The 26,551-nt window shown below is 48.5% G+C and overlaps 1 protein-coding gene across 3 annotated transcripts in view; it reads left to right on the top strand.

The window, feature by feature from the left end:
* Nucleotides 1-26,551, top strand: part of Boc (BOC cell adhesion associated, oncogene regulated) — an 86,778-nt gene that overhangs the window by 52,255 nt on the left and 7,972 nt on the right. For 2 of the 3 annotated variants that reach the window (XM_045148021.1, XM_045148023.1), the window contains exons 5-12: nt 13,596-13,742; nt 16,016-16,159; nt 17,539-17,832; nt 18,182-18,454; nt 20,163-20,470; nt 24,640-24,802; nt 25,120-25,230; nt 25,860-26,066. In XM_045148021.1, the coding sequence (XP_045003956.1) occupies nt 13,596-13,742; nt 16,016-16,159; nt 17,539-17,832; nt 18,182-18,454; nt 20,163-20,470; nt 24,640-24,802; nt 25,120-25,230; nt 25,860-26,066 (1,647 nt within the window). The remainder of the gene's footprint in view (nt 1-13,595; nt 13,743-16,015; nt 16,160-17,538; nt 17,833-18,181; nt 18,455-20,162; nt 20,471-24,639; nt 24,803-25,119; nt 25,231-25,859; nt 26,067-26,551) is intronic. The other variant, XM_045148022.1, reaches the window with a different exon arrangement.

A 26,551-nucleotide genomic window follows, 5' to 3' on the forward strand; every position in this document is an offset into this window, starting at 1 on the left:
TGTTCTCTCTCTCTCTCTGTATCTGCCTCTTTCTCTATCTCTATTAGGTAAATAAACAGACAACTAAATAAAGGATTTTGAAAAATACCTTGACAGTAATATCCAGACTAATGTTTGACCAAACGCTAGTAATCATTGTCTATTGAGGTTGACACATGAAGTCACCCATCAGAATTGCCCACTGACCACGTCAAATACACTATCTGTCTGCCATGGTTTGGGAACATGTCTCTTTTAAAAAAAATTTTTAAATCAATTTTTTGTTAACATTTTCCATGATTATAAAATATATCCCATGGTAATACCGTCCCTACCCCCCCCCCCGCCACTTTCCCCTTTGAAATTCCATTCTCTATCATATCCCCTCCCCATCTCAATCAGTCTCTCTTTTATTTTGATGTCATGATCTTTACCTCCTCTTATGATGGTCTTGTGTAGGTAGTGTCAGGCACTGTGAGGTCATGGATTTCCAGGCCATTTTATGTCTGGAGGGAGCACGTTGTAAGGAGTCCTACCCTTCCTTTGGCTCTTACATTCTTTCCACCACCTCTTCCGCGTTAGACTCTGAGCCTTGGAAGTTGTGATCGAGATGTTACTTGGTACTCCAGTCACTTTTTTCCAGCACTATGATACCTTCTGAGTCATCCCAAGGTCACTGTCATCTGAAAAGATTCTCTACCCAAAGTGAGAGTAGCATTAATATAAGAGTATAAATATTAAGAGAAGTGCTTACTGGGCAGTTTGATAAGCCTAGTATATACATTTTCCAGACATCAGCCCATGTTACACCTCTAGGGCTCATGACTACCCCTGATTTAAGTTTTCAGTATCAAGGATGTGTCCCCCTTGCCATGGAACGGGCCTCCAGTCCAATTGGAGGGCAGTTGGCTTCCACCATGACAGACTTGCCACTATTGGGAACATGTCCCTTGAGAGGCATTGTAAAGAAATTAGATTCCCTTAAGTGCAGCTGCCAGAATCATAAATGGCTCTTTCAGACCAAGGTGTTTTCGCTCTGCCAAGGCAATGGACATTCCTTGATCTTTATTGACCCGTGAGCCTCACTCAGCACGTGGGGGATTCTGGATTTCAGCCTTGGGTGCAGATGAGTTGGACCATCAGATATACAGTCTTAGAGACCCTATTTTTTCTGGTCCCCCCCAGAGGTTGTGGGCACCAGCTTCGTGCAAGCCCCCTTGCCTTGGCACCTGTACTTTGTCTGCCTTCACGGAGAGGGACAGTGACAGCTCCTCAGGCAAGCCAAGGGTTGGAAAAGGAAAGCTGGCTTAGTTTGAAATTTAATGGTTTTAGTGATAAATTATGTGTATTTTGCTTGGCCAGGTGGGCAAGAAAAATTATTGGAAGACACATTAAAACTGAAAGAGGCTAAGTAGATTATATATCTTAATATAAAATGAACAAATGCCTTATAACTTTAGGTCAAAGTCACATAAATCCTGTCTTCTATATGCAGCAGAAGTTCATAGTCTCCTAATACTCTGGAGACATCTCCAAATGGTGCCAGCAGCATTAATTCTATCAGATCTGGCGAAAGAACCTTCACAGATCTGTGGTCTAAACTTCACAGGCGCCTTACTTAGCAGTAAATATCTGCCCCAGCCAGCCAGGGGTCCAGTTTTGTAGTGGCAGTAGACATCATTTATCAAGTTTGTGGTCTTTCTTCAACCATGGACGCATCAAAGAACCCAGCTCCCCTCCTCCATCCATTCTTGGCACACAGTCACCTATTTACATAGATCCTAGGTCCATTTTCTTTAAAAAGAAAAAGGTTTTATTAGCATGTTAATTATATATAATAATGGGTTCATTATGACATTTGCATACATGTATATAAAATGTGCTTCGAGCATATACATCCCTGCCACTAATCTTTCTTGTCCCTCTCCTACTAATAAGATCATTTTATAAGGTAGGAAGAAAGGGGAGGGCAACTTAGTGTGCTTACTGGAAGAGTGGGATGAACCTGTTGTACTGAAGATGAGGGGGAAATTGTTTGGATTAAAATCACTGGACCAGCCAGGCGTGGTGGCACACCCCTTTAATCCCAGCACTTGGGAGGCAGAGGTAGGAGGATCGCCGTGAGTTTGAGGCCACCCTGAAACTACATAGTGAGTTCCAGGTCAGCCTGGGCTAGAGTGAGACCCTACCTCAAAAAACCAAAATAAATAAATAAATAAAGATGAAAAGAATTGATGAGTGTCTTTACTCCTCATTTTGGCATGCATGCAGAACAGTTCAAGATTCCTGCATTAATACTGGTTTTAGACTTTTGGCCATTTAGGGATCTAGTGCTATTCCAAAGAACTAGAGAATACATCAAAATTAAAGGTCAGAGCCGGGCATGGTGGCGCACACCTTTAATCCCAGCACTCATGAGGCAGAGGTAGGAGGATTGCCGTGAGTTTAGAGGCCACCCTGAGAATACATAGTTAATTCCAGGTCAGCCTGGGCCAGAATGAGACCCTATCTTGAAAAATAAAAATAAAAACAAAAGCTGGGCATGGTGGCGCATGCCTTTAATCCCAGCACTCGGGAGGCGGAGGTAGGAGGATTGCCTTGAGTTCAAGGCCACCCTGAGACTCCATAGTGAATTCCAGGTCAGCCTGGGCTACAGTAAGACCCTACCTCGAAAAAACAAAAAAAATAAAATAAAATAAAATAAAAAATAAATAAATAAATAAAATAAAATTTAAAGGCCAATCACTTAATAGTGAGGAAAAACTGTAGGAAGCAGAAGGAAAACAAAGAAACCCCAAATTCCACTCATCTGCTGAGACAAACCCAGCGTTATTTATTTTTCGTTTTTTAAAATTTATTTGAGAATGACAGACAGAGAGAGAAAGGGGCAGAGAGAGAGAGAGAATGGGCACACCAGGGCCCCTAGCCATTGCAAACGAACTCCAGACACGTACGCCCCCTTGTGCATCTGGCTAATGTGGGTCCTGGAGAACTGAGCCTCGAACCGGGGACCTTAGGCTTCACAGGCAAGCACTTAACCACTAAGCCATCTCTCCAGCCCCAAACCCAGCGGTTTTGTACAGAGAGAAGCTGGTGCTTCATTTAGAGTGACTCAGCTTCTTTCCACTTATAAACCATTTAGTGACTCCAGGAATCAGAGTGTTCGTCCCAAGCTCCAGGGCGGGGGGGTTCCTGGGGGGTGTCTTCCGCATGTCAGCCCGGCTTCCATGTGGCTTTTCCTTCCCATTCCTTGCCTATCTCCATGAGTTTATTTTTAAGATGATTGTCAAGTGTCTCTCTAGGAATCTTTCCTTAGCCTCTTCACCTTCCTCAACTTAGGACTGGGTCTCCTCATCCCATTTTCCTCAGCTCCCTGGGTTTACTTCTAGAGGCTTTTGATCCCATGGTCTATTTTGCCCAGAGGGTAGCAAGTGTCACGGCTTGCGTCTGTGTTCACAGAGTTGTACAAAGTATGCCCTTGGTGGAGGTCTGGAAAAAGGAAGTCTCTCAGATCAAGAGGGTGTGACATATGGAAGGCTGAAAAGAGCATGCAATGAAAAAGATGTCGAGATTTCTTCACCAAGTTCTGATCTAGGAAAAATTATGTGCGATCATATGTGGAAATGCCAGAATGAAACCCATTACTTTGTCAGCTAACTTTTAAAAAAGATAATAAAAAAGGAGCTGGGGCTAGAGAGATGGCTGGTGGTTGAATGCCTGCCTGTGAAGCCGAAGCCTAAGATTCAAGACTCAATTCCCCAGGAGCCAAGTAAGCCAGATGCACAGGGTGGCACATACATCTGGCCTGTGTGTGCAGTGGCTGGAGGCCCTGATGTACCCATTCTCTCTCTCTCTCTCTCTCTCTCTCTCTCTCTCTGCCTTTCTTTTTCTGTCTCTCAAATAAATAAATAATTTTTTAAAAAAAACTTTGAAGATAAAGAAAAAAGGATGGAGAGATGGCTTAGCAGTTGAGGCACTTGCCTGAGAAGCCTCAAGTTCAATTCCTCAGTACCCACATAAGCCAGATGCCCAAGGTGGCATAGGCATCTAGAGTTTGTTTGAAGTACCCATTCTCTCCATCTTCCCCCACTCTCTCCCTCTTTCCTTCAAAATAAGTAAATAAGTAAAATATTTTTTAAAAAATATAATAAATTGCTGGGCAGGAGAGATGGCTTAGCGGTTAAGCGCTTGCCTGTGAAGCCTAAGGACCCCGGTTCGAGGCTCGGTTCCCCAGGTCCCACGTTAGCCAGATGCACAAGGGGGCTCTGGAGTTCGTTTGCAGAGGCTGGAAGCCCTGGCGCGCCCATTCTCTCTCTCTCCCTCTACCTGTCTTTCTCTCTGTGTCTGTCGCTCTCAAATAAATAAATAATTTAATATATATATATATATATATATATAATAAATTGCCTAACTCTAGGGAAAAAAAGTGTTTGGGAAATAAGAAAGAATAAAGAAGGGAACTTACATTACAATACAGAAGGACTTAGGAAAATTGACAGACCTCAGAAGAATGAAAGCCGATTTAAAGGAAATGGATATGTTCATTGGAACCTAATAGTAGCAGCCCCCAGATGTGTGGGTAGGGAGAGTGCGGAACCCTGTGAGCCCCCTTGGCCCTTGGACAGAATTCCTGCCTCTCCCACCTGGACTTCTGTTTACAGGGGTCATGCCAAAGATCCCCCCACTCGCCCCCTGAGCAGCTTGGCCTTCATTTCTGCCGTCTCTTCCTGTGCAGGCCCCCAGCCTTGCTGAAGGCCATGCTGGGATCCAGCTTTGGCCCTGATGAGCCTGGACCACCAAGATTCACACGGCTTTTCCCATTGCTAAGTTTATATTTGTATTTATATTTGGATGATCAGAGAAGGATGTGTGATGTGGGTTGTTGGCAAGTAAGTCCTTTTTTTTCCCCCCCTTCAGTGTTTTTTTTTTTTTTTTCAAACTGTTTCATTCCTTCTACAAGTCCAAAAGAAGCTGCCAGGCTTTGAGAACAAGCCCTCAGAGTAGTAATGCATTCAGATAAATGAAATGCTCACAGACATCTCGGCTCATCTGGCTGCCAGACTCGGTGGAGACATGGCTCCGTCTTCGACTTGTCTTTGAGGATTAATCACATTTCTCATTCTCTTATGTCTCAAAAAAAAATTTTTGTAATTGGCTCAAGCCAAGAAATTCCTGAAGCCTTAGGCCCATTTATTGCAAATCATTTAATGGCATTGCAAAATGGATTCTTTTTACTCTTTCCTTCCTTGCACACTCCTCCTTCATCTCTTCTCTCTTCTCCTGTCCACTCCCCCTCCCTCTTGTCTTGACTTTGATTTCCCTGCCTTCATTCTTCCCATCCAGGCTCTTTCTTTCATGGCTTTTTCCACCTTTAAAATCCCGGCAAAAACCTTAACCTCAACCAAAAAGAGAAGAAAAAGACATGATTTGACAACTAATGTGTTTGGCAGAAGCAAGGCAAAGTTTGTTGTTGTTGTATTTTTTTTTCTTTTTTTTTTTTCACCCTCCCCATGGAAGCTGTTTTTATTTAAATGAAAGACAGCATGCATTGCTTTCATCAGCAAGTGTGCTTGTGAAATTTCATGTCATGTTTCCGTGGCTGTCAGGAGAGAGCTTTGTTCGGAGCCAAAATTTATATTTTTGCAATTCGACTGGTTGGGGCTGAGGAAGAAATCCCAAAGAGAGCAGACATATTTCCTGTCCTGGTCTACCAAGTGAGTTACAGAGCTTACTCCCCCCAAACTTCCTTCCTAAGTTCTCTGCAGCTTGTGATGGCCTCGGCTTACCCATGGTGGAGGAGGTGAGAACTGCCCTGGGGGCTCTGCTAAATGGCTGTGTCCTGCCTTGCATTGCCCTTACCTGTCTTGTCTATTGTCTGTTAGGGGTGAGTGTGTGTGTGTGTGTGTGTGTGTGTGTGTGTGCGCGCACACACGCGCGTGAGCATGTATGTGGAGGTCAGAAGACAATCTTGGGTATCAGTCCTTACCTTCCATGTTCTTTGAAGAGGTTTCATGTTCACCATAGCATAAACCAGACAAGAGGGCCTGAGAGCTTCCTGGAGCACTGGGATGGCAGCCAGTCATATTGCTGCGCTGGGCTTTGCACGGGTTCTGGGGATCTGAACTCAGGTCTCCACTCTCATGCAGCACTTTGACCCTTGGAGCCAACGCCCCAGCCAGGAGCTGTGGGCTTGTTCCTTTATGTCTCCTGTGGTGCCCAGTGCCATAGAAAATTCTGCGTCCCAGGACGGCTGAGGGCCAGCGTCAATGGTGCCTGCAGGGATGGTACTACATTGAATACCCACAACATAATACGCTGGTTTTGACCCATCTTTGTGAGCTACAGTTAGGTTTGGCTTTAGTGGGCTGCGTACCATGGCTACTGGCTGGGAAAGGCCTGGTCATTTCCTGCCCAGGCCATGGGCACTCCATTGCTGTCCAGGTGCCAGGCTCTCTGACCTCATCAGCTCTGCTGTGCCATTATAGTTGTCCCCCATCCTTAGCAGATGATTTTTGTGGTTTTCTACTTGCAGAGCACTTTGCTTCAAGGACAAGCGTGTTGTTCCAAGCTATGGGTTCCTGCGTGATGTGGACGTTGAGGGCAGTGTGTGGACCTATGTCCAGGGGCACAGGAAAGCCCTGCTCTGCCAGAGGCCACTGAGGGAGGCAGTATGAGCCCCTTTACTTTCTTACACTCCACATTCAAGTCCTTCATGGAGCTGGGAAGCAGGGGTTCAGCTGGAGAAAGGCCTCAGGAGCTCTAAATTGCTGCACATGGGCCATATTCCAAAGTGACCGAAGGACAGGGAAGACACACAGGCTCGCCGTACCGCTGAGCAGTGCACCATCAGCAAAACATGGTATCTTCCAGAGTCTGTAACCTCAGCAAGCTGCCACAGGGACAAGTTGAGACTTGGAGGTCCTGAGAGTTGGGGAATCAAATTAACAGTAAGCCCAGAAACTTGCTGATGGCCTCAAGGCTACTGAGCCATCCTGGCACCATTGCCAAGGGCTCCCTCCCCATGCTGAGCCCACAATCTGGTGGATCCTGTCCAAGCCTCCGCAGATGAGTTCAGGCTTATCCTGTCATCTCCAAAACCATGGAATGACACTTGCAGATCCAAAATATCAAAATTGTTTTGAATATTAGCTTGGATCATGAAGATGAGGATGTTGATGACTCCCACAGCATCCAGCAAAACAGCCATCTTTCACTGGGCGTGGTGGCGCACGCCTTTAATCCCAGCACTCGGGAGGCAGAGGGAGGAGGATGGCCGGAAGTTCAAGGCCACTTTGAGACTGCATAGTGAACTCCAGGTCACCCTGGGCTAGAGTGAGACCCTACCTTGAAAAACAAAACACAAACAAACAAACAAAAAAATCTTTCTTAACTTCTTACCCAAACCAAAATCGCTTGGATGTTCAGTCTAAGGGAGGAGTCAGGGAGAAGACCCGAATGAGGAACCTTTCTGAAAGTGGGGTTTGCATAACTTTAGTGACATTGCGCTGAGACCACATGTACCCTGTAACTGGACATGTAAGGGTCACGGAAATGGGGAGCTAAGCCTTCAGTTGAGATTTGGCATTTGAGAGTTTGTCTTGAGGTTGTGCAGGCATTTACCGCATGTTGCCATTTAATTCACAGTTCTACTGAGATTCTTACCGAGCAACATACCATGGCCTCTAGAAAGTGGGCAGAAAAAGCGCAAAGGGACTCAAAATGAAATCTGTCCACTGGGCTGGAGAGATGGCTGAGCGATTATGGCGCTTGCCTGTGAAGCCTAAGGACCCAGGTTCACTTCCCCAGGACCCACGTAAGCCAGATGCACTGGGGGTGCACACATCTGGAGTTCATTTGCAGTGGCTAGAGGTCCTGGTGTGCCCATCTCTCTCTCTCTCTAGTAAATAAATAAATTATTTTTAAAAATCTGTCCATGTGTGGTTTGACATCTGATCCTGGTGAGGGCAGCCTTATCAGAGAGGAGTTTGCTTCAATAGTCTCTTATATTTTTCTTTTTTTAACTCATGGCCAAGAAAATATGTGCCTAATGTACCCTTCACATGGGTACAGTGGGAGGAGGAGCACAGAGCACCACGCATGTGTGTTTGAACAAATCCCTTTAACTTGTGCGTCTAAGCACGCTGCAGAAGCCATCCACGTCTTCCCTTTGGAAGTTGAGCTCTTAGGAGGAAGGAACCAGGCAGCACTCTGTCTGGGGTTTTTCAGGCAGTACAAAGTTTCATTACAAGAAGGCTAGTAACTTCAGAGGTGGCCCCAAAGACCAGGGGCTTCTGACCTGAGGCAACAGTGGGTCTATTGGCATTTGATTAATGTGGACAAGTTCATGAAGTAGCTGGAAGAATGCAGGAAGAGAGGATGCAGATGGGTGTGAGGGAAGGTAAAAAGATTAATAGTGGAAAAAAAAAAAACACTCTTCTAAATGCATTTCTCAAACACATCAGGCAACGGGCAAGGGCAGGTGTTCTGCCAAACCATTTTCCATGAAACCCGACCCATCCTTCTTCAGCAGAGACCTGCTAACCCCATTTGTAACTGAGGGGCCAGCCCCCTTGTTCCCAGTGAGGCACTGTTGAAGGCCCCTGGACTCAGCCAGGAAACTGATTTGCAAAGCCAGGGCCTGGGAACTGGCTGCACACCTTCATATGCCGCCAAGCTGATCGCGGTTATTGATCACCAAGTCTCCTCCCCCCTCAGGTTTCCTTCCTGCTAGAACCACTATGAAAGGGGGCCCTGATTTTTAGATCATTCATCACTTCAGTACTCTGCCATCCTCAATGAAACTCAAGTTTGGCTCCAGCAGCCAAATTGGGAGTGTTTGTAGCTAAGGCTTAAAGCCTAGGAGGCACCGGGAGGCGAGAGGTGGAAAGACCCAACTGGCTGCTTGTTTTGAAGCCAGGAAGGCTGCCAGTTGGCTCTTGTGGGGAGCTGGATGCCCAGCTGGGGTGTCCTGGACCCTGCCTACACAGGCTGTGGTGCACATGTTGGCATCAGGACAGAAAAGTTGAGCTTGCGTGACTGACCAGGGTTCAGTTTCCTGCCTCCCCTACTGCCCAGCCTTCTGTCTCCACCCTAGCAGTTGTCAAAAGAGCTGTGGGAGCCACAGGGGGCTTAAGGAGGCCCTGGACTTTAGCTGTCAGTCAGTGACATGGTGCCTAATGGTGAGCACACTCCACACCTGGCTAAGCCCTCAGTTACAGTGGGCAGGAGCCCGGGGCCATTGAAATGGAGACGTGAGTTTCAATGCGTGGCCAACCTCCTTTTGCATGCTCATAGCCTCCTAGCACAATTATCTGCTAGCTTTAAGTATATTCTTGCTGGAGGCTAATTTCCTTAGAATGAGGTAAAGAAAAAGAGAGGGGGGAAAAAACAGTTCTTGGTGGAGCAGTTTTGGACTTATTAGACCGTGGAAGAGAGTGCTTCTCAGTGCCTGAGGAATTTTCCAGATGCCCCTGAGGTACACAGTTGCTCACAGCTCGCTTTGTGGGGAGCCTCCTGACTTGGCAGGTACAAGGCGTCCTGGCTTGAAGGAGGATTAGGCCCTTTGCCTTTTTAAAGTGAAATACTTCTTAAAAGCATTTACAAGTTATCGATATTCAGCCACAGTACTGAGCTCAGGCAGTGCTTTCCCATAGTTCACATGCTCCTCTCTTCAGAGAGAATGCATACAGTCTTGTTAAGAGGCCCGGGCAAGTCTAGGCTGTATCATTTACAGAGCTCAGAACAAAATGAAAACATAGGATCCTTTTTCGCAAGTGATTGGGCTTTTTTTTTTTTCAGTGCTATTTTATTTTAACAGATTATGCCCTCTCCCCTTTTCCCTGGGACCCTCCTCTGTGGGGTTAAGGGTCTCACTGTGGGGTCATGAAGGCCTCAGTCAGTCCCAATGGGATAGTGGGGGGACCGTGCCTCTGGGTATTTCCACCCACTTTGTGGTTCTTAGAATCTTTCTGGCCCCTCTCCCTCAGTGTGTCATGGGCTGCAGCATGCCTGTTGGCATTCTGATTTAGTGTTGAGTTCTCTGTGCCCTCTGGATTTCTGCTTTCACAGGTTGTGCTTGATCACTGTGTCTGTCACCCCCACCCTGGAGCTAGTTGTCAGGTTGGCAGTAAGAGCAGTGTTCATGGCACAGCTTCCACTGTAAATTCTCCCGAGCCCTGGCAGGTGTGGAGGAGGGGGCAAGTCTTGTGGTGGGCAGTCGGTTATCTTCTTATCTTACAGCACAGCACAAAACAAGCTCCTTCCAAGGACAGAGGCAGGTTGTTCATGAAGTTGGCTGTGCTCCCCAAATGAATTATTCTGAGTGGATTTCTTTTCTTTTTGAACCATTTTTTAATCTTCATTTTTTGTTTTGTTTTGCTTTTATTTATTTGTTTATTTATTTACAAGCAGAGAGAGAAAGCAGATAGACAGACAATAGGTGCACCAGGGCCTCCATCCACTGCAAACTAACTCCAAATGCATGCACCCCCTTGTGCATCTGGCTTATGTGGGTACTAAGGAGTTGAACCCAGCTCCTTTGGCTTTGCAGACAAGCTCCTTAACTGCTAAGCCATCTCTCCAGCCCCATTTTTTAAAGCTTTTAATTTTATTTATTTATTTATTGGGGGGGGGGAGAATGAGTGCACCGGGGTCTCCAGTCACTGTAAAGGAACTCCAGACAAATGCACCACCTTGTGCATCTGGCTTAAGAGGGTCCTGGGGAATGGAACCAAGGTCCTTTGGCCTTGCAGGCAAACACCTTAACCGCTAAGCCATCTCTCCAGCCATCTGAGCAGATTTCAAGAACGCTATATACTGTGGTGGGGGCTTGAGGTGGGGGTGTAGAGTACAAAATAAATAGTTTTCTCATTAGAAATGTGTATCTTAGGTTTAGATTTCACATGCACAGATTGAATAATGATAAAATAAGTAACTGAAAGCCCAGGAGCCCTACACCTCCACAAAAGGAGCACTCAGTGAGCCCTCACTTCAACCCACAGGCCGCTAGTGAATTAGCCAGTGTGTCGCTGCTTTTGTTACGCTGCTCAGTGAGTAGCATGCGTTTTATTTCTTACTCCACATTAACTTGATACAATTCACTTCTTTTCTAGAATCCAGATAGTCATCTCCCAAGAAACATTCTATTTGCAAAATAGTTTTCCTGGGCCATAAGCTGCTCATGGTGCTAAGTCCTTGCACCTGAGTTCACAACATACGCCACACTCAGTCGAGGAATTTGCTTTTATAGTTTGTTTAAATGGACATCTCACACCTAACTTGTGGAGCTGAGGTTGCCCAACATTTCCTGCCTACTTGGGTCAGGATCTGAGTTAGGCTCAGAGGATAGCATAACAGGTCTTGGCCTCTGCCCCTAACAGCACACAGCCTAACACTGAAATACAGGGACAGCGATCCTGTCATAGAAACAGCACGGATTTCTTTCTTTCTTTCTTTCTTTTTTTTATTAGTTCTGGACATATTTAGTATGTAAACAATACATGTTGGTACTGTCCTTTCCCTCCTCCCTACCCCTTTTCTGAAGGGACCCTTCTCACTGGGGATGCTGGTCATCTCCATGGGGATTGTGGGTTGTGCATTGTGCGGGCAGCTGTCAGTTATGGGGGAGAGGCAATGTCTCTGTACATAACATCCCAACTTGTGGCTCTAACAATCTTTCCACCGCCCCCTTCTGCAAAATTCCCTGAGCCATGCCAGGAACATTTTAAGTCTACTTCAGTGATGGGCTCTTAGGATCCTCTGGACCTCTGGTCTGGGAGGTGTTGAGTGTCCTCAGTGTCTATCTCCTTCACCCTTGTAAAAGCAGGGATTTCCTCCCTGCAAGGCCCGAGAGTTTCAGAAAGTTCCACAAAGTAGGCAACATGTTGACCTTGCGGAGTACCTTGATCATCAGGCTCTCCTGTGGTGACAGTCGCTTGTTTTTCCACAATTATCTCTTATCTTCTGTGGGAAACCTGATGCCTGCCTATTCCTGTTACCTTCTCTGGGTCGCCTGTGGAAATCACAATACAGGCAGGTGGGGTCTTGCAGTGAAATTGCTAGAAGCCCGATGCTATCAGTCGTTAGAGGTTGGGCAGAAGTTGAAGTGGTCAGCATTCTGAGCGTGTGCCTCCCAGGTTTCCTAAGTGCTATCTGGATAAAGTGCTTTCATCCCTCTTACTTTATATTCCATTAGTTTTATTTCTTCTCCTAAAATAAATCCAGCTACAATCCCAAAAACCAAATTTCCGGTTTGGAATGCAGTTTTGTTGTACATATGGCCCTTGGTTCTCAGCAACATCAGTTATTTGGCTCATATAAAGAGAGGTTTGTTTTCTGGTCTTGGGTTGCTTTGGCAAAACATCCTGTTCTTGCTCCAGATGGGTCTCCATCCTCTCTAGTTTGGATCTGCTCTTCTCCCTACAAAGCCAACAGAAGAAATGACCATGAGTTTTCCAGACTCTGTAGCCCTTGGTTCCCCCAAGTTTCATACTGTGCTGTTGTCCTGGGAGAACCATTAGAGCATGTGCAGGGTCCCGCCCATGTCCCCAAGGGAGGATTAGTGAATTTGGAGAGTGTGTGCAGCAATTGGGTAGCAGGAGTTGGCCTTTTGGTCTTAATCAAGGCTAGCAGTTGAGTGGAATCCCAAACCTGTCATTTTTAAAAAAATATATTTTTTAGCTGAGCATGGTGGCGCACAACTTTAATCCCAGCACTCGGGAGGCAGAGGTAGGAGGATTGCCGAGAGTTTGAGGCCACCCTGAGACTATATAGTGAATTCTAGGTCAGCAGGAGCTGGAGTGAGATCCTATCTCAGAAAACCAATGTATGTATGTATGTATGTATGTATGTATGTATGTATGTATGTAGATAGATAGATAGATAGATAGATAGATAGATAGATAGATAGATATAGATATAGATATAGGTATAGATATAGGTATAGATATAGATAGATATATATATATTATTTTTTGAGAGAGAGACAGAGAATGTATGTATTAGGGCCTTCAGCCTCAGTGAACAAACTCCAGATGTGTGCACCCCCTTGTACATGTGTGCATCATTGTACATTTGTGTCCCTGTGCATCTGGCTTACTTGGAACCTGGAGATTTGAACAGGAGTGCTTAGGCTTTGCAGGCAAGCACCTTAAGCACCTAAGCCATCTCCCCAGCCCAGGTCTGTCAAGTTTTACCATGGATATCTGAGAAGAACCTGTGAGGCTATAAGAAGACATCACCATTCCCTCTCATCATTCTCTTCAGTCTCTGTTAGCTGAACCTTCTAGAAGCTGTGACAGAACTTTGTACCCCGAACATGGCTTATATCCAGGGAAGCTGGGCAAGGCCAACTATCAGGTCTCAATGTCACAGAAGAGGTTGGTCTATGGGAGGGAGCCAAGCTTATGTCCTATAGACATGCCACGTATATAAGACATGCCAGCCATCCTTATCAACCCTTGTGGACAGCCAGGCGCTGAGGAAGGTCTTTGCACCCTCTGATGGACCCAGAGTGAGCCCTGAAGCTGCTTATTGTGACTTACAACGCCAAACCCCCTGAAATATCATAGTGCCCTTCTCCATCCGGGCTCAACCCACACCTTTCTTTCTCTCCGCAGACCTCCAAGACTTCAAGTTAGATGTGCAGCACGTGATTGAAGTAGATGAGGGGAACACGGCTGTCATTGCCTGCCACCTGCCAGAGAGCCACCCGAAAGCCCAGGTCCGGTACAGCGTCAAACAAGAGTGGCTGGAGGCCTCTAGAGGTGAGAAGTAGGTAGGAGCCTTGAGAAACTGGCTTGTGACTGCTGCCAAATCATGCCATGTGGTGCTGTCTCCCGGAACCCCACGATCACATGGGCAGCGCCAACCTCAGGCTGGCCAGCTGTCCCCTACCATGATATTTAGTCCCGAAGGATCCAGGGGAGGGGCAGTTTCCTTGATGGAGTTCTCTCCCCTGTGTCACGGAGACTCTTCATTCTGTGAGGCCCTGGAAGATGCCACTGAGCTGCTGCTGTTTGATCTGGCCCCTCAGCGCATGGCACCAGATGCCCCCTGTGCACTCTCCTAACAGCACAGTCTCACACAGAGAGGCTGCCTGACCACCCGAGTGTCCCCAGAGCTTCAGCATTCCCTGGTGGCAGGGAATCTTCCCCAAATGACAAAGCAATCTTTTAGTTGTACCTCACTGCTCTCCCTGTTTGCTGGGAGACTGTGGTGATATCAGATAGGACAGCCTCATGCTCAGGCCATCATGGATGTGACAACTGGCCCAAGGGAGGCCACGCTTGGGTCCACAGAGTGTCATGAAGGAGAAGAAAGTCCCTCAAGATGAAGTTAGCCTCCCCCACGACCGACCACTGCACGTGAGGCAAAGTTGACCTGACTTCTTGTGACCCTGCAGCTCCACATGTCTACCGGTCATTCTATAGGGTTTGTTTTTTTCTGGTTATTTTTTGGTTGTGAAATTAATGTACATTCACAGTAGAAAACTTAGTGGCGAACTTTCCAAGAGGCCAACACCCTGATCTTACCATTCAGAAATATGGAGAGGAGAGAAGCTCTAATCCCTGTGCCCCCAGCAGAAGCCTGGCAACAGCCTTGCCTGGGGGCTTGCTCCATCTGGCACTTGCCTAAGCAGCTCACACCTGGGTGGCCCAGCAGCAGGCAGGCACCAGGCTTGGTGACACCACGAATCCCGGGGGAAGCCCTCAGGACAAAGCTCCAAGCTGACTGACAGCCAGGGTTATTATTATTATTTTTTTCATGCCAGGGAGCTGAAGGCCACCCCAGTTGCTGGGCTGTCTAGAAGCTCAGAAGCTGCAAATCTATTTATTTGCTGCCTAAAGAACCTGAGCTCCAGGCCCCACCCACAACATTCCTGGACCAGAAGTAGACAAAGCAAGATAAGGCAGTGGTCCACAGCTCAGGGTTACCATTGCAGTCATGGCAATGGCGGTGGCTGGGGGCGGGGGACAGAATATTTCTCTCCAGTAACAGAATTCAGTAACGAGGTGGCTCCGAGCAGTGACTATAACATAGATGGGTGGGAAACGCCAATCAATTCCTTAGGATCGGATCTCTCCCATGTGTATGGGGGGGGATATGGGTCCCTCAGTGCTTGAGACAGCAGGAGCAGCATGCTTTATGCCTTTTTAAAAAAAAAAATCTTAGTTTTTAAGATTTATTTTTAGTTATTGATGTATTAGAAACAGCGAGAGGGGTAGGAGGGAGAAAGAGAGAGAGAGAGAGAGAGAGAGAATGGGCGCTCCAGGGTCTTCAGCCATTGTAGACGAACTCCAGACACATGTGTCCCCTTGTGCATGGGGCTAACGTGGGTCCTGGGGAATTGAACTTGGGTCCTTTGGCTTTGCAGGCAAATGCTTTAACTGCTAGGTCATCCCTCCAGACCTTAAATCTTTAAGATTTATTTTAATTAATTAATTTATTTGTTAGAGACAGAGAGAGGGTTAGGAGGGAGAGAGCGAGAGTGTGAGAATGGGCAGGCCAGGGCCTCTAGCCACTGCAAACAAATTCAAGATGCATGCACCACCATGTGCATCTGGCTTACATGGGTCCTGGAGAATCAAACCTGGGCAAGCGCCTTAGCCGCTAAGCCATTTCTCCAGCCCCCTTATGCCTTCTTACCAGTGAGGCAGTGGGATCCAAAAAGGTCGATTAACTTGTTCACGATTACATAACATCCCGCAGATCTAGAGCTCAAGGCCAAGGTCTGGCTGATCCCAAGCGTCGTAGCCTCTTCACTCTCCCTGGGCCCTCTTGAGAGTAGCAGAACGCACCTCGCAGACATATGCTAACTCAGGGGCAGTCTGGTCAGCCAGTGGAGTAGCCAGTAGGCAAGTTAGTCCCTCAGCCCCTGGCACTCTGTCCATTTGGTGCAAGGTGTTAATGAGATCAGCATTTTAGGCTGGTTCCCTCCAGGGCCCCACACTCTGTGGGAACTAAGCGGTACAGTAATCTGAGACAGAGTCCAACTTTATCCCATCTTCCACCACCACCCCTGCCTCCTTCTCCATAGATAACTACCTGATTATGCCTTCGGGGAACCTGCAGATTGTCAATGCCAGCCAGGAGGATGAGGGCATGTACAAGTGCGCCGCCTACAACCCAGTGACCCAGGAAGTGAAAACATCCGGCTCCAGTGACAGGCTGCGCGTGCGCAGTAAGGCCCGGGCCCCCTGGGCATGGGGTTGTGAAGAGGGCTCAGCAAAGTGGGCAGGAGATCTGAGGACACCATACATCAAGCTTGGAGTGGCAGGGGTGGGGGTTCAAGGCAGTGAGATAACCTCTCTCTACCCGAGGCCCACACAGGCCCCACTGGCTGGCTGTTTATGTGCAAACAAAAGCCACCTCTTCTGAGCATTCCCCCTCCCCCAAATAATTGGTGGAGTGACACCACAATAAGCCCTGTGCCCAGTGAATACCAGAGGTGGAGTTTCCTCAGGTAAGGAACCTAAACTTCAGTGCTCCCTCTCTGGCCTAAATTTTTAAAAATTTATTTGAAAGAGAGAAAGAAGATGGGCTTGCCAGGGCCTCTAGCCACTGCAACTCCAGATGTATGTGCCACCATGTGTATCTATCTGGCTTACATGGGCACTGGGGAATTGAACCTGGATCCTTAGGCTTTGCAGGCAAGTGCCTTAACTGCTGAGCCATCTCTCCAGTCCTGGCCTAACTTTTTAATCTATTTTTTTTCTTTTTTTCTTAAAGACAGTCTTCCAAACTGCTTCAGGGTTTATAAAACCTGGCCTTAGTCCCGATGGGCACATAAAACAGAGTCACACCCTCTACAAGCTCTTTAAGGGCCCTGAGGGAGGCAGCAAGCTGGAGAATACAGCCACTGTGCAACCTGCCCCCCCATCTTCATAAAGATGGCTTCTTCCTCCACTGAGCACATGATGAAGGCACTGACTTGCAATATAGGAAATGTGTATCTTTAAGTGAAGAATTCCACGGAGCTCAGTGGGACGCCCAGGACACCCCGTGGTGGGATTAGAACCCGGCAAAGCTTTGTCTCCCATCTCTTCCTTAGCCTCAGAGTCCTGTGTGAGGTCAAGCAGGAAAACTCCCTCCTGGCAGTTGCTTCAGACCCTTTCTGTCTTTACACTCATCTCTCTGCCATACCTAGAGTTAAAAAGACCCAAGTGTTTCCTCTGCAGCAGAAAGCTTTATTTATTTATTTGCAATCAGAGAGTGAGAGATAGATAGGAGAGAGAGAGAGAATGGGCACGCCAGGGCCTCCAGCCACTGCAAACGAACTCCAGATGCATGTGTCCCTTGTGTATCTGGGTGGGTCCTGGGGAATCGAACCTGGGTCCTTTGGCTTCACAGGCAAGCGCCTTAAACCGCTAAGCCATTTCTCCAGCCCTGGAGAAAGCTTTTAAGTAGACTGTTGTGCTATAGACACATTGTAAGCCTCAGAAGGGCTGTTGGACCTCAAGTCTGTGCTTTCTCGGACTCTCTAAGGCCTGGGTCACCTGAGGAAGAGTGGAGCAAACACAGTTCTCACCTTGTGTGTCCCACCCCATCTCCTTTCTCCAGGGTCCACTGCAGAAGCTGCCCGCATCATTTACCCCCTGGAGGCCCAAACTGTCATTGTCACCAAAGGCCAGAGTCTCATCTTAGAGTGTGTGGCCAGCGGGATCCCACCACCTCGAGTCACCTGGGCCAAGGACGGCTCCAGTGTCACTGGCTACAATAAGACCCGCTTCCTGTTGAGCAACCTGCTTATCGACACCACCAGTGAGGACGACTCGGGTACCTACCGCTGCATGGCCAGCAACGGGGTGGGGGCGCCCGGCGCAGCTGTCATCCTCTACAATGTCCAAGTGTTTGGTGAGCATTTCTGCGGACCTTCTTCTTAATCATCCCTCTGACCTTAGAAGCATATAATCTGGGTCAGAATTACGTCTGTGAAAGGCCATCAAGGAGGGAGGCACACTGGAGGGACAGTGATTCTCAGATCCCATAGCTAAGGGCTTGAGTCCCTGGTGTAGTCTTTATTTAGTCCCTTTCCTGTTGGGACTGTAATGGAAGCGACAGTTTGCCCCCTCCACTCCACTCCTACCCCTGTGAAAAAAACCAATAGCCAGGTACAGGAAGGAGCCACCCCATGCTGTGTCCCCTGACAGCCAGTGGTGGAAAGATCCAACCCCACTCACTGCCACTCTGGTTTCCTCCATAGAACCCCCTGTGGTCACTGTGGAGCTGTCCCAGCTGGTCATCCCCTGGGGCCAGAATGCCAAGCTCACTTGTGAAGTACGAGGAAACCCTCCTCCCTCCGTGCTGTGGCTAAGGAACGCTGTGCCCTTAACCGCCAGCCAGCGCCTCCGGCTGTCCCGTAGAGCTCTGCGCGTGGTCAGCGTGGGGCCCGAGGACGAAGGTGTCTACCAGTGCATGGCTGAGAATGAAGTTGGTAGTGCACACGCTGTGGTCCAACTGAGAACCTCACGGCCAGGTGAGTCCAGGCAGCCCAGGAGTCTGGGATTCCAGCTGAGCAGGTACATAGCCTCCCCCCCCCCAAAATCCATCTTGGTGACTGTTAGTTTTAAGTTCAAAATTACTTGCTTCTCAATAAATGTACAAGTTTTTCTTTTCTTTTTTCTTTCTTTTTTTTTTTTTTTTGGTTTTTCGAAGTAGGGTCTCACTCTAGCCCAGGCTGACCTGGAATTCACTATGGAGTCTCACGGTGGCCTCGAACTCATAGCAATCCTCCTACCTCTCCCTCCCGAGTGCTGGGATTAGAGGCGTGAGCCACAAGTTTTTCTTAATGAGAATCACCTCACTTTTTAAATGAACTTATGCATTTGCAAATCTTCCCACCTCAGCCTCTTGAGTGCTGTGGGACTAAAGATGTGCACCACCACACCTGACTGTAGTCTGTCACTTTTTTTTTTTTTTTATAAATCATTCTTTTGTTATTCCCTTTAAAAAAAAACATTTTATATTTATTTATTTATTCGAAGGGGGAGAGAGAATGGGCACTCCAGGGCTTCTGGCCTCTGCAAACAAACTCCAGATGCACATGCCACCTTGTTCATCTGGCTTTATGTGGGTCCCGGGGAATTGAAACCTGGGTCCTTTGGTTTGGCAGGCAAGCAGCTTAACCACTAAGCTATCTCTCCAGCCCTCTTTCACTTTTAAACTGAACCTCCCACAAACTCTTAGGGGATGGACTAAGTATAGACAAAATGTAACATCCATGGTTTCTAATCCAGTTCCCAGTAGAGGTCTTATTTTCTGAAACCTCTTCTGCAATCTTCACTGTCCCATTCCCTGCAGCATTCTGGCCTCCTGAGATCCCACCTGAATCACACATTACGTCCTACTGACCCACAGCTCTCTGGGGCTTCTTGACCAGTCAAGGGCAAACTTTTCCAAACTCCTCCCACAAAGCAGTTCCAGAGGCTTAAGAACCATGTGGTGGGTTTAGTCACAGCCATGACACCACTTCTCTGGTATCAATTTTCTATTAGTTACTTTTTCCATCACTGTGACAAACAAAACAGCTTCGAGGAAAAAAAAAAAAAAAAAGCTCAAGAGGAGAAAAAAACAACTTCAGGGAGGAATTATTTAGTTTGATTCATGGTTCCAGAGGTTTCTATCCAAAGTTCTTAGTTCCATTGATTCTGGGCCCATGGTGAGGCAGCGTGTGGCAAAGGCTCTTCGTTTGATGACAGACGGGCAACAGAGAGAGGGAAGAAGGAGCTGGAATCGTGCAGAACCTTCAAAGCATGCCCTCGGTGACCTATTCCGTCCAGCTAGCCTTCACCCATTTGCTCAAGTTTCTACCGCCTTCCAAAATCGCACCATCAGTTGGGAACCAAGCACTCAACACACAAGGGAAGATTTCATATTTAAACCATAACATCACTCAAGACACCTGAGAGACAGATGGACAGTGAGCAGGTGACCAAGAGCTTGTCTGCTGCCTCCAAAGATGAATCAAGGGGCCTGGGCCCAGTGCCCAGGCTGTCTGAGCCTCCTGGTGGGGCAAGGACACCAGCCTCCTCTCTCTTCCGCAGAGCCTGGCTCTGTGTGTCACCGACTGGGTGGAGGTGATCGCGGGTCTCTCTTGACCTTGTTCTCAGTGTTTTCTCCCTGGAGAATGACCCAGGGTCGCTAACACCTTCTTCCTTCCCTTCTCCCTCCTGCTTGGTCCTCAGACACGATGCTGAAATCCTGGCAGGATGCTGGGCCCCTCGCCGCCACACCTCCCGTGCCACCCTCCAGACCTGGCAGCCCTGACCAGATACTGAAGGAGCAGCCCGGGCTCGCCAAGCCGCCGACGTCAGTGCAGCCTGCCTCCCTAAAGTGCCTGGGAGAGAGGGAGCAGGTGGCCCCTGCTGAAGCTCCGGTCATCCTTAGCTCACCCAGGACCTCCAAGACCGACTCATATGAGCTGGTGTGGCGCCCTCGGCACGAGGATGGCAGCAGGGCGCCCATCCTGTATTACGTGGTGAAGCACCGCAAGGTGTGGCCCTGGTATTGGGGTGCTGTCTCCCTGAGTGTCTGATTTGTAGGTGATATTGTTTCAGTTTGTTTCTATATATATTTTCTTTCTTTCTTTCTTTCTTTGAGAGAGAGAAATAGGCAGGGAGAGAGAAAGAGAGAGAATGGGCACGCCAGGGCTTCCAGCCACTACAAACGAACTCCAGACATGGGCGCCCTCTTGTGCATCTGGCTAATGTGGGTCCTGGGGAATCGAACCTGGGTCCTTTGTCTTTGCAGGCAAGCGCCTTAACCACTAAGCTATTTCTTTTTTTTTTTTTTTTTTATAAATTTTTTTTATTTGAGAGCGACAGACACAGAGAGAAAGACAGATAGAGGGGGAGAGAGAGAATGGGCGCGCCAGGGCTTCCAGCCTCTGCAAACGAACTCCAGACGCGTGCGCCCCCTTGTGCATCTGGCTAACGTGGGACCTGGGGAACCGAGCCTCAAACCGGGGTCCTTAGGCTTCACAGGCAAGCGCTTAACCGCTAAGCCATCTCTCCAGCCCCCACTAAGCTATTTCTCCAGCCCTCAGTTTGTTTCTTAACCAAGGCAAGCTCTGCGTGGTGTATACCTGCAGGAATTCTGGCACAGCAAACTGTCCCTCCAGCCAGGAAAACAAATATCTGTAAACAAGTGTTCTCCCTGTGGACTATAGAATTGCTCCTCAGTTCTCAGACCTCCTGTCAACTCCAGTGTGACACGCAGGCTTCGGAGATCCCAACCCGTCTTGGAGTTTAGACCTCAAGTATTTCTTCTTGACAGAGGGGAGCTTGTCCTGGGGAATGTTGTGGAAGCTGTTAGGGAGGGGATCTCTTGGGGCCATGATGTGACACTTCTGCACACACTGTTCTGTGAAGTGGGCCAGGGCCTCTAGGCTGCCACGCTCCTTCACAGCTGTGCAGAGATGATGATGTGATAATCCCTGCACCAAAAACGTCCTTGAAAGCATTTCTGTTCACCTCAGGTGCATGCTGTGTTCTTTCTAAGGTCATTAGATAGTAGGAAATTACTGGTTTCTTAATGGATTAAAAATTTTTTGTTGTTTATTTTTTATTTATTTATTTGAGAGCAACAGACAGAGAGAAAAAGAGGCAGATAGAGAGAGAGAGTGGGCACGCCAGGGCCTCCAGCCATTGTAAATGAACTCCAGATGCGTGCGCCCTCTTGTGCATCTGGTTAACATGGGTCCTGGGGAACTGAGCCTCGAACAGGGGTTCTTAGGCTTCACAGGCGAGCACTGAACCGCTAAGCCATGTCTCCAGCCCTGGATTAAAATTTTTATTGTTTGTTACCTTCCATAAGTTCCTGAGTTTTATGTTGAAGTTATGTTGTTTTTGCTTTTTAACTATTTTATTTATTAATGGGTGGGGGAGTGTGTGTCTGACAGAGCGAGCATGCCAGAGCCTCTAGCTACTGCAAATAAACTTCAGACGCATGTGCTATCATGTGCATCTGGCTTACGTGGGTTCTGGAGAATCAAACCTGTGTCCTTAGACTGCAGGAAAGCACCTTAACCAATAAGTCACCTCTCCAGCCCCAGGTTTGCTTTTTTTTTATTAAAACTTTTTTAGGTTTATTTTTATTTATTTATTTGAGAGTGACAGAGAGAGAGAGAGAGAGAGAGAGAAATGCCAGGGCCTCCAGCCACTGCAAATGAACTCCAGATGCATGCGCCCCCTTGTGCATCTGGCTAACGTGGGTCCTGGGGAATCGGGCCTAGAACTGGGGTCCTTAGGCTTCACAGGCAAGCGCTGAACCGCTAAGCCATCTCTCCAGCCCCCATGTTTGCTTTTTAAAGTGCTAGGTGCACTTGGTAGAAAATGCATGAAAGTGGAATAAAAGTCTTCATCCACTTTTTCTTCTCCAAAAGCAAACAATGTCTCCCTTGCACAGTTGAAGGCTGTGCAAAAGCCATGTCCTGGCTGTAGACCCCACTCACTCCTCATGGTCTGTCCTTTTCTTTTCCTTCGTTTGGCCTACCAGATGACTTGGGGATGGCACAAGTTCACAGAGAGCTAAGGCAGAGCCATCGCCCCGTTGTCCCTGGAGTGGGCCAAAACTCAGCCCTTAACCTGTGGGCTGCCTTCCTCACAGGAGAGGCACAAATGGCATTGTGATAAGAAACAGCCTGGCTCAGCTATGTTCCAGGGCACGACTGGGTCCCATCCTTATTTTCCCCATGTAACAGGACACCACCACCCCAAGCTGTAGACAGATCAGGAAAGGGCAAAGCTCCACAGTCCCCAAGAGACAACAACCAGCGCAAGAGCAAGAATAATATTTGTCAGGCCAATAGGTGGCCACAAATCTACCCCACACAAGTTGCAGGTTGGCAACGGCTAGGCCGGGGCAATCCGGAAATGCCAGGCTGAGGTTGTATTCACCCTCTCGGTGTGTGTGTGTGTGTGTGTGTGTGAGAGAGAGAGAGACAGTGACTAATTACCCTTACATTTCTTGTTTTCATTTTTTGGCCCAGTGGAAGTGGGAGGCCAGTGCTGGGAGGGCAGAGGGAAGAGGGGGTGCAGGGAAGTGAGAGTCGGGGCAGAGCCCCTGCTAAGTCTGGCTTCCATTAGGCTCTGGCCTGTGGGGTGCTTGGAACTTGGAGTGGACGCTGCCAGGCAGAAAGTGTGTCTGGGAAGTTGTTCTTGCTTGCGGAACTAACACATCATAACTATTCTTATCCAAGAAGGATATTTTTTTGAAAGCAAAAGTTAGCGTCTGCATTGTGTGTGTGTTTCTTCATCCCTTCTTTTGTGGGAGATTGGGAATTATCCGGCTGATTTTCACATGCACAAAGCAAGTTTTATTTCCCGGTCCACTGTAGACCCTGGGCTACTGTGTTTGGGTTTCCAACACCACTGGGGATTCTCAGTTTGTGAAAGACTCTCCCCTTGGAACAAATCCTGGAAGGCTGACATTAATGAGCCCAGACCATCCCCTTGCTTTGAATGGTAGGTTTTGTTCTAATTTGGAATATTGTGCTTGGGGAGAAGAGCTTTCCCCACCAGCTGTTCTCTTCCTTCATCAAACCTCAGCTTCCTGTTGCAGCAGAGTGCTGAGATGCACAAACCAGGCCCCCAAGTCCTTGTCCCAAAAGCTGGTGGGTGAGTTGATGTCATCTCCCACAGTCACCTGTATGGATCCGGGAGAATTCTTATTTTTTTTTCTTTAGATTTAGAAAGCTGCCCATTAAAAATTCATTTATAACATTAACATTCATCCCATTTTTAAGTTCTAAGCAAGGACAGAGGACAGGAGCAAAGAAAAGGAGAAGTAAAATGAGAGAAATTGGGCTGGAGAAATGGCTTGCACTTTATTTAGGTACTTAACTTGCAAAGTCAGAGGACCCAGGTTTGATTCCCCAGGACCCACGGAAGCCAGATGCACAAGTTGGCACATGCGTCTGGAGTTTGTTTGAAGTGGCTGGAGGCCCTGACATGTCCATTCTTTCTCTCTCTCTCTCTCTCCATCTCATTTTGTCCCAAATGAATAAATGATAAAATATTTTTAAAAAGAGAGAGGGGTGGAGAAATTCCTCAAGGTGAAGGGTAGAGCAGGTCAGGGGAGGGACCAGGACTTTCTGCTCCCAGACTGCCCTTTCTCGAAACATTCTGAGCATGCTCATTGGCGCGCTTGGGATTCCCGTGACTCTGTAGCTGTGAGCGGGTTCCTCATGGCTCAGCTTAGCCTTCGTATCTGTGATGTGGGCGCAGCAGAGACACGGACCGCTCGGGAAGCTGTGAGCGCTGACGGGGAGAAAACGGCTTCAAACACGGCGAGTTGGCCCTGTGCCTCTCACATATGTGAGCGCTGACGCCGTTCCAACCGCCACAGCAGCGTCATTGTCACCTTGGTCTCAGAATGTAGAATACCGAAGCACCGAGAAAAGCAGGCGTGGAGATGGGGGGGGGGTACAACAGAAGAAGGGGCTCTGGCAGTGTCATTCAAGCCTTCTTCTTTAAACTGTTGGATCACTACCCGAGGGACCAGGAGATAAGTCAGAGCTACCTGCCCTCAACATGGTCCAGGCCCCCCCCTCCTGCCCCATCAGGCTCAGCTCTGCCCTGCTTGCATGCTAAAGTCCACCCACAGCCCTGGGGGGGGGGGCAGGGGAGACATTCTGGTCCTTATCCCAGTCACCTCCCCCAGCAGGTCACAAACTCCTCTGACGACTGGACCATCTCCGGCATCCCAGCCAACCAGCTCCGTCTGACCCTCACCAGGCTTGACCCTGGCAGCTTGTATGAAGTGGAGATGGCAGCCTACAACTGTGCCGGCGAGGGCCAGACGGCCATGGTCACCTTCCGGACCGGTAAGAAGAGAGCCTATGCTCAGCTCCGGTTTTCCATGGGCCTAAGCAAGGGATTCCAGGTGGAGATGCCGCCGGTCCTTCCTCCTACTTCTGCCTCCCCAGGCTTTGTGTGCCACCTGTCACCAGAAAAGGGATTGGCAGGCCCTTCGGCATCGCTTTGCCCATGCATGCTTGCACAGAGGCCAGTGACACCACAGCAGAGCTGGGCACTGGCTGGCTTGTATCGCATTGGCCGAGGCCTCGGCAGAAAGACTTGGGGATGGGAGAGCGCTCGTGCGTACTCTCTTCCTTGCTGATCTCAGCTCACTGTCACCCAGGACGACGGCCCAAACCTGAGATCATAGCCAGCAAGGAGCAGCCGATCCAAAGAGATGACCCCGGTGCCAACCCCCAGAGCAGTGGCCAGCCGGACCACAGCCGCCTCTCCCGTAAGCTCAGGGGCAGTGAGGGGCAGGCCAGGATCAGAGGCTGGTGCTTCAGGTTTTAAGGATTAGGGGTTCTGTAGGTCCAGACATCCTGATGACATTGTCTTGGCATCTCCTCAGTGAACCACAGTGAGAAAGCATAGATTGAGTTTTTCAAATAAAAGCCTGGGAGTGGGCTGGAGAGATGGCTGAGCAGTTAAGGCACTTGCCTGTGAAGCCCAAGGACTCAGGTTCGATTCTCCAGGTCCCACGTTAGCCAGATGCACAAGGTGGCGCATGCATCTGGAGTTCGTTTGCAGTGGCTAGAGGCCCTGGTGTACCCATCCTCTCTCCCTCTCTCTGTATCAAATAAAAACAAATTTTAAAAAAGATGTTTTAATTTAAAAACAGAACTGTGAGTCAGACCCCAGAATTAGTCCTTGGGTCCAGGAGAACAGCTGCTCTCCACTTTCTGCCTTTGCAGAAGTGCAGATCAAGAGGTGTTAGCTTAATGCTTTCTTCCCAACGGCGGGGGGGCATTTGATGCAACCCGCAAGTGGGGAGGTATGGGCCAGCTCCAGACAGAACACAGCATCCCACCTGACAGTGGCCCTTCCTCCTTGACCTTGTATCACCATGTACTGTCTTTCTAGCCCCAGAAGCTCCAGACAGGCCCACTATCTCCATGGCCTCTGAGACCTCAGTCTATGTGACCTGGATTCCCCGTGGAAACGGTGGCTTCCCAATCCAGTCCTTCCGTGTGGAGTACAAGAAGCTAAAAAAAGAGGGAGACTGGATTCTGGCCACCAGCGCCATCCCTCCCTCGCGGCTCTCTGTGGAGATCACAGGCCTAGAGAAAGGTGAGGGTCGGGCCTCATTCCTGCCTCATCCTTATTTTTGGAACAAGTGCAGAAGAGGGGAGGTGTGCACAGGAGGAGAATGAGAAAAACCAGAGGAGAAGAGGAGGAGGAAGGATGTAGACCTTTCTGTCCATTCGCTCTCATACCCACCAGGGGTCCTCAGGCTTATGCAGTTCATGGACTTGCCTCAGCACCCCCTGGCCGCCACCCCACCCCAGGTCTCTTCCCCGCTCTCTCCAAAGAGAATCCTGGACCACTTGCTGGGTGGCTTCTCTCTGATGAGGACAGACAGGGGTATTCTTGTGAATCCTAATGGGACTTGCTTTGGGGAAGAGCTGACCAGTCTCTAGGGTGGTCCTTGGTGGCCAATGGAGGAGAATCAAAAGACATGTTTCAGGCTGGAGAGACTGCTTAGTGGTTATGGCACTTGCCTGCAAAGCCTAAGGACCCAGGTTCGATTCTCCAGGTCCCACACTAAGCCAGAT

This window comes from Jaculus jaculus, chromosome 4 (genome assembly GCF_020740685.1).
Source record: "Jaculus jaculus isolate mJacJac1 chromosome 4, mJacJac1.mat.Y.cur, whole genome shotgun sequence".
Taxonomy (NCBI): domain Eukaryota; kingdom Metazoa; phylum Chordata; class Mammalia; order Rodentia; family Dipodidae; genus Jaculus; species Jaculus jaculus.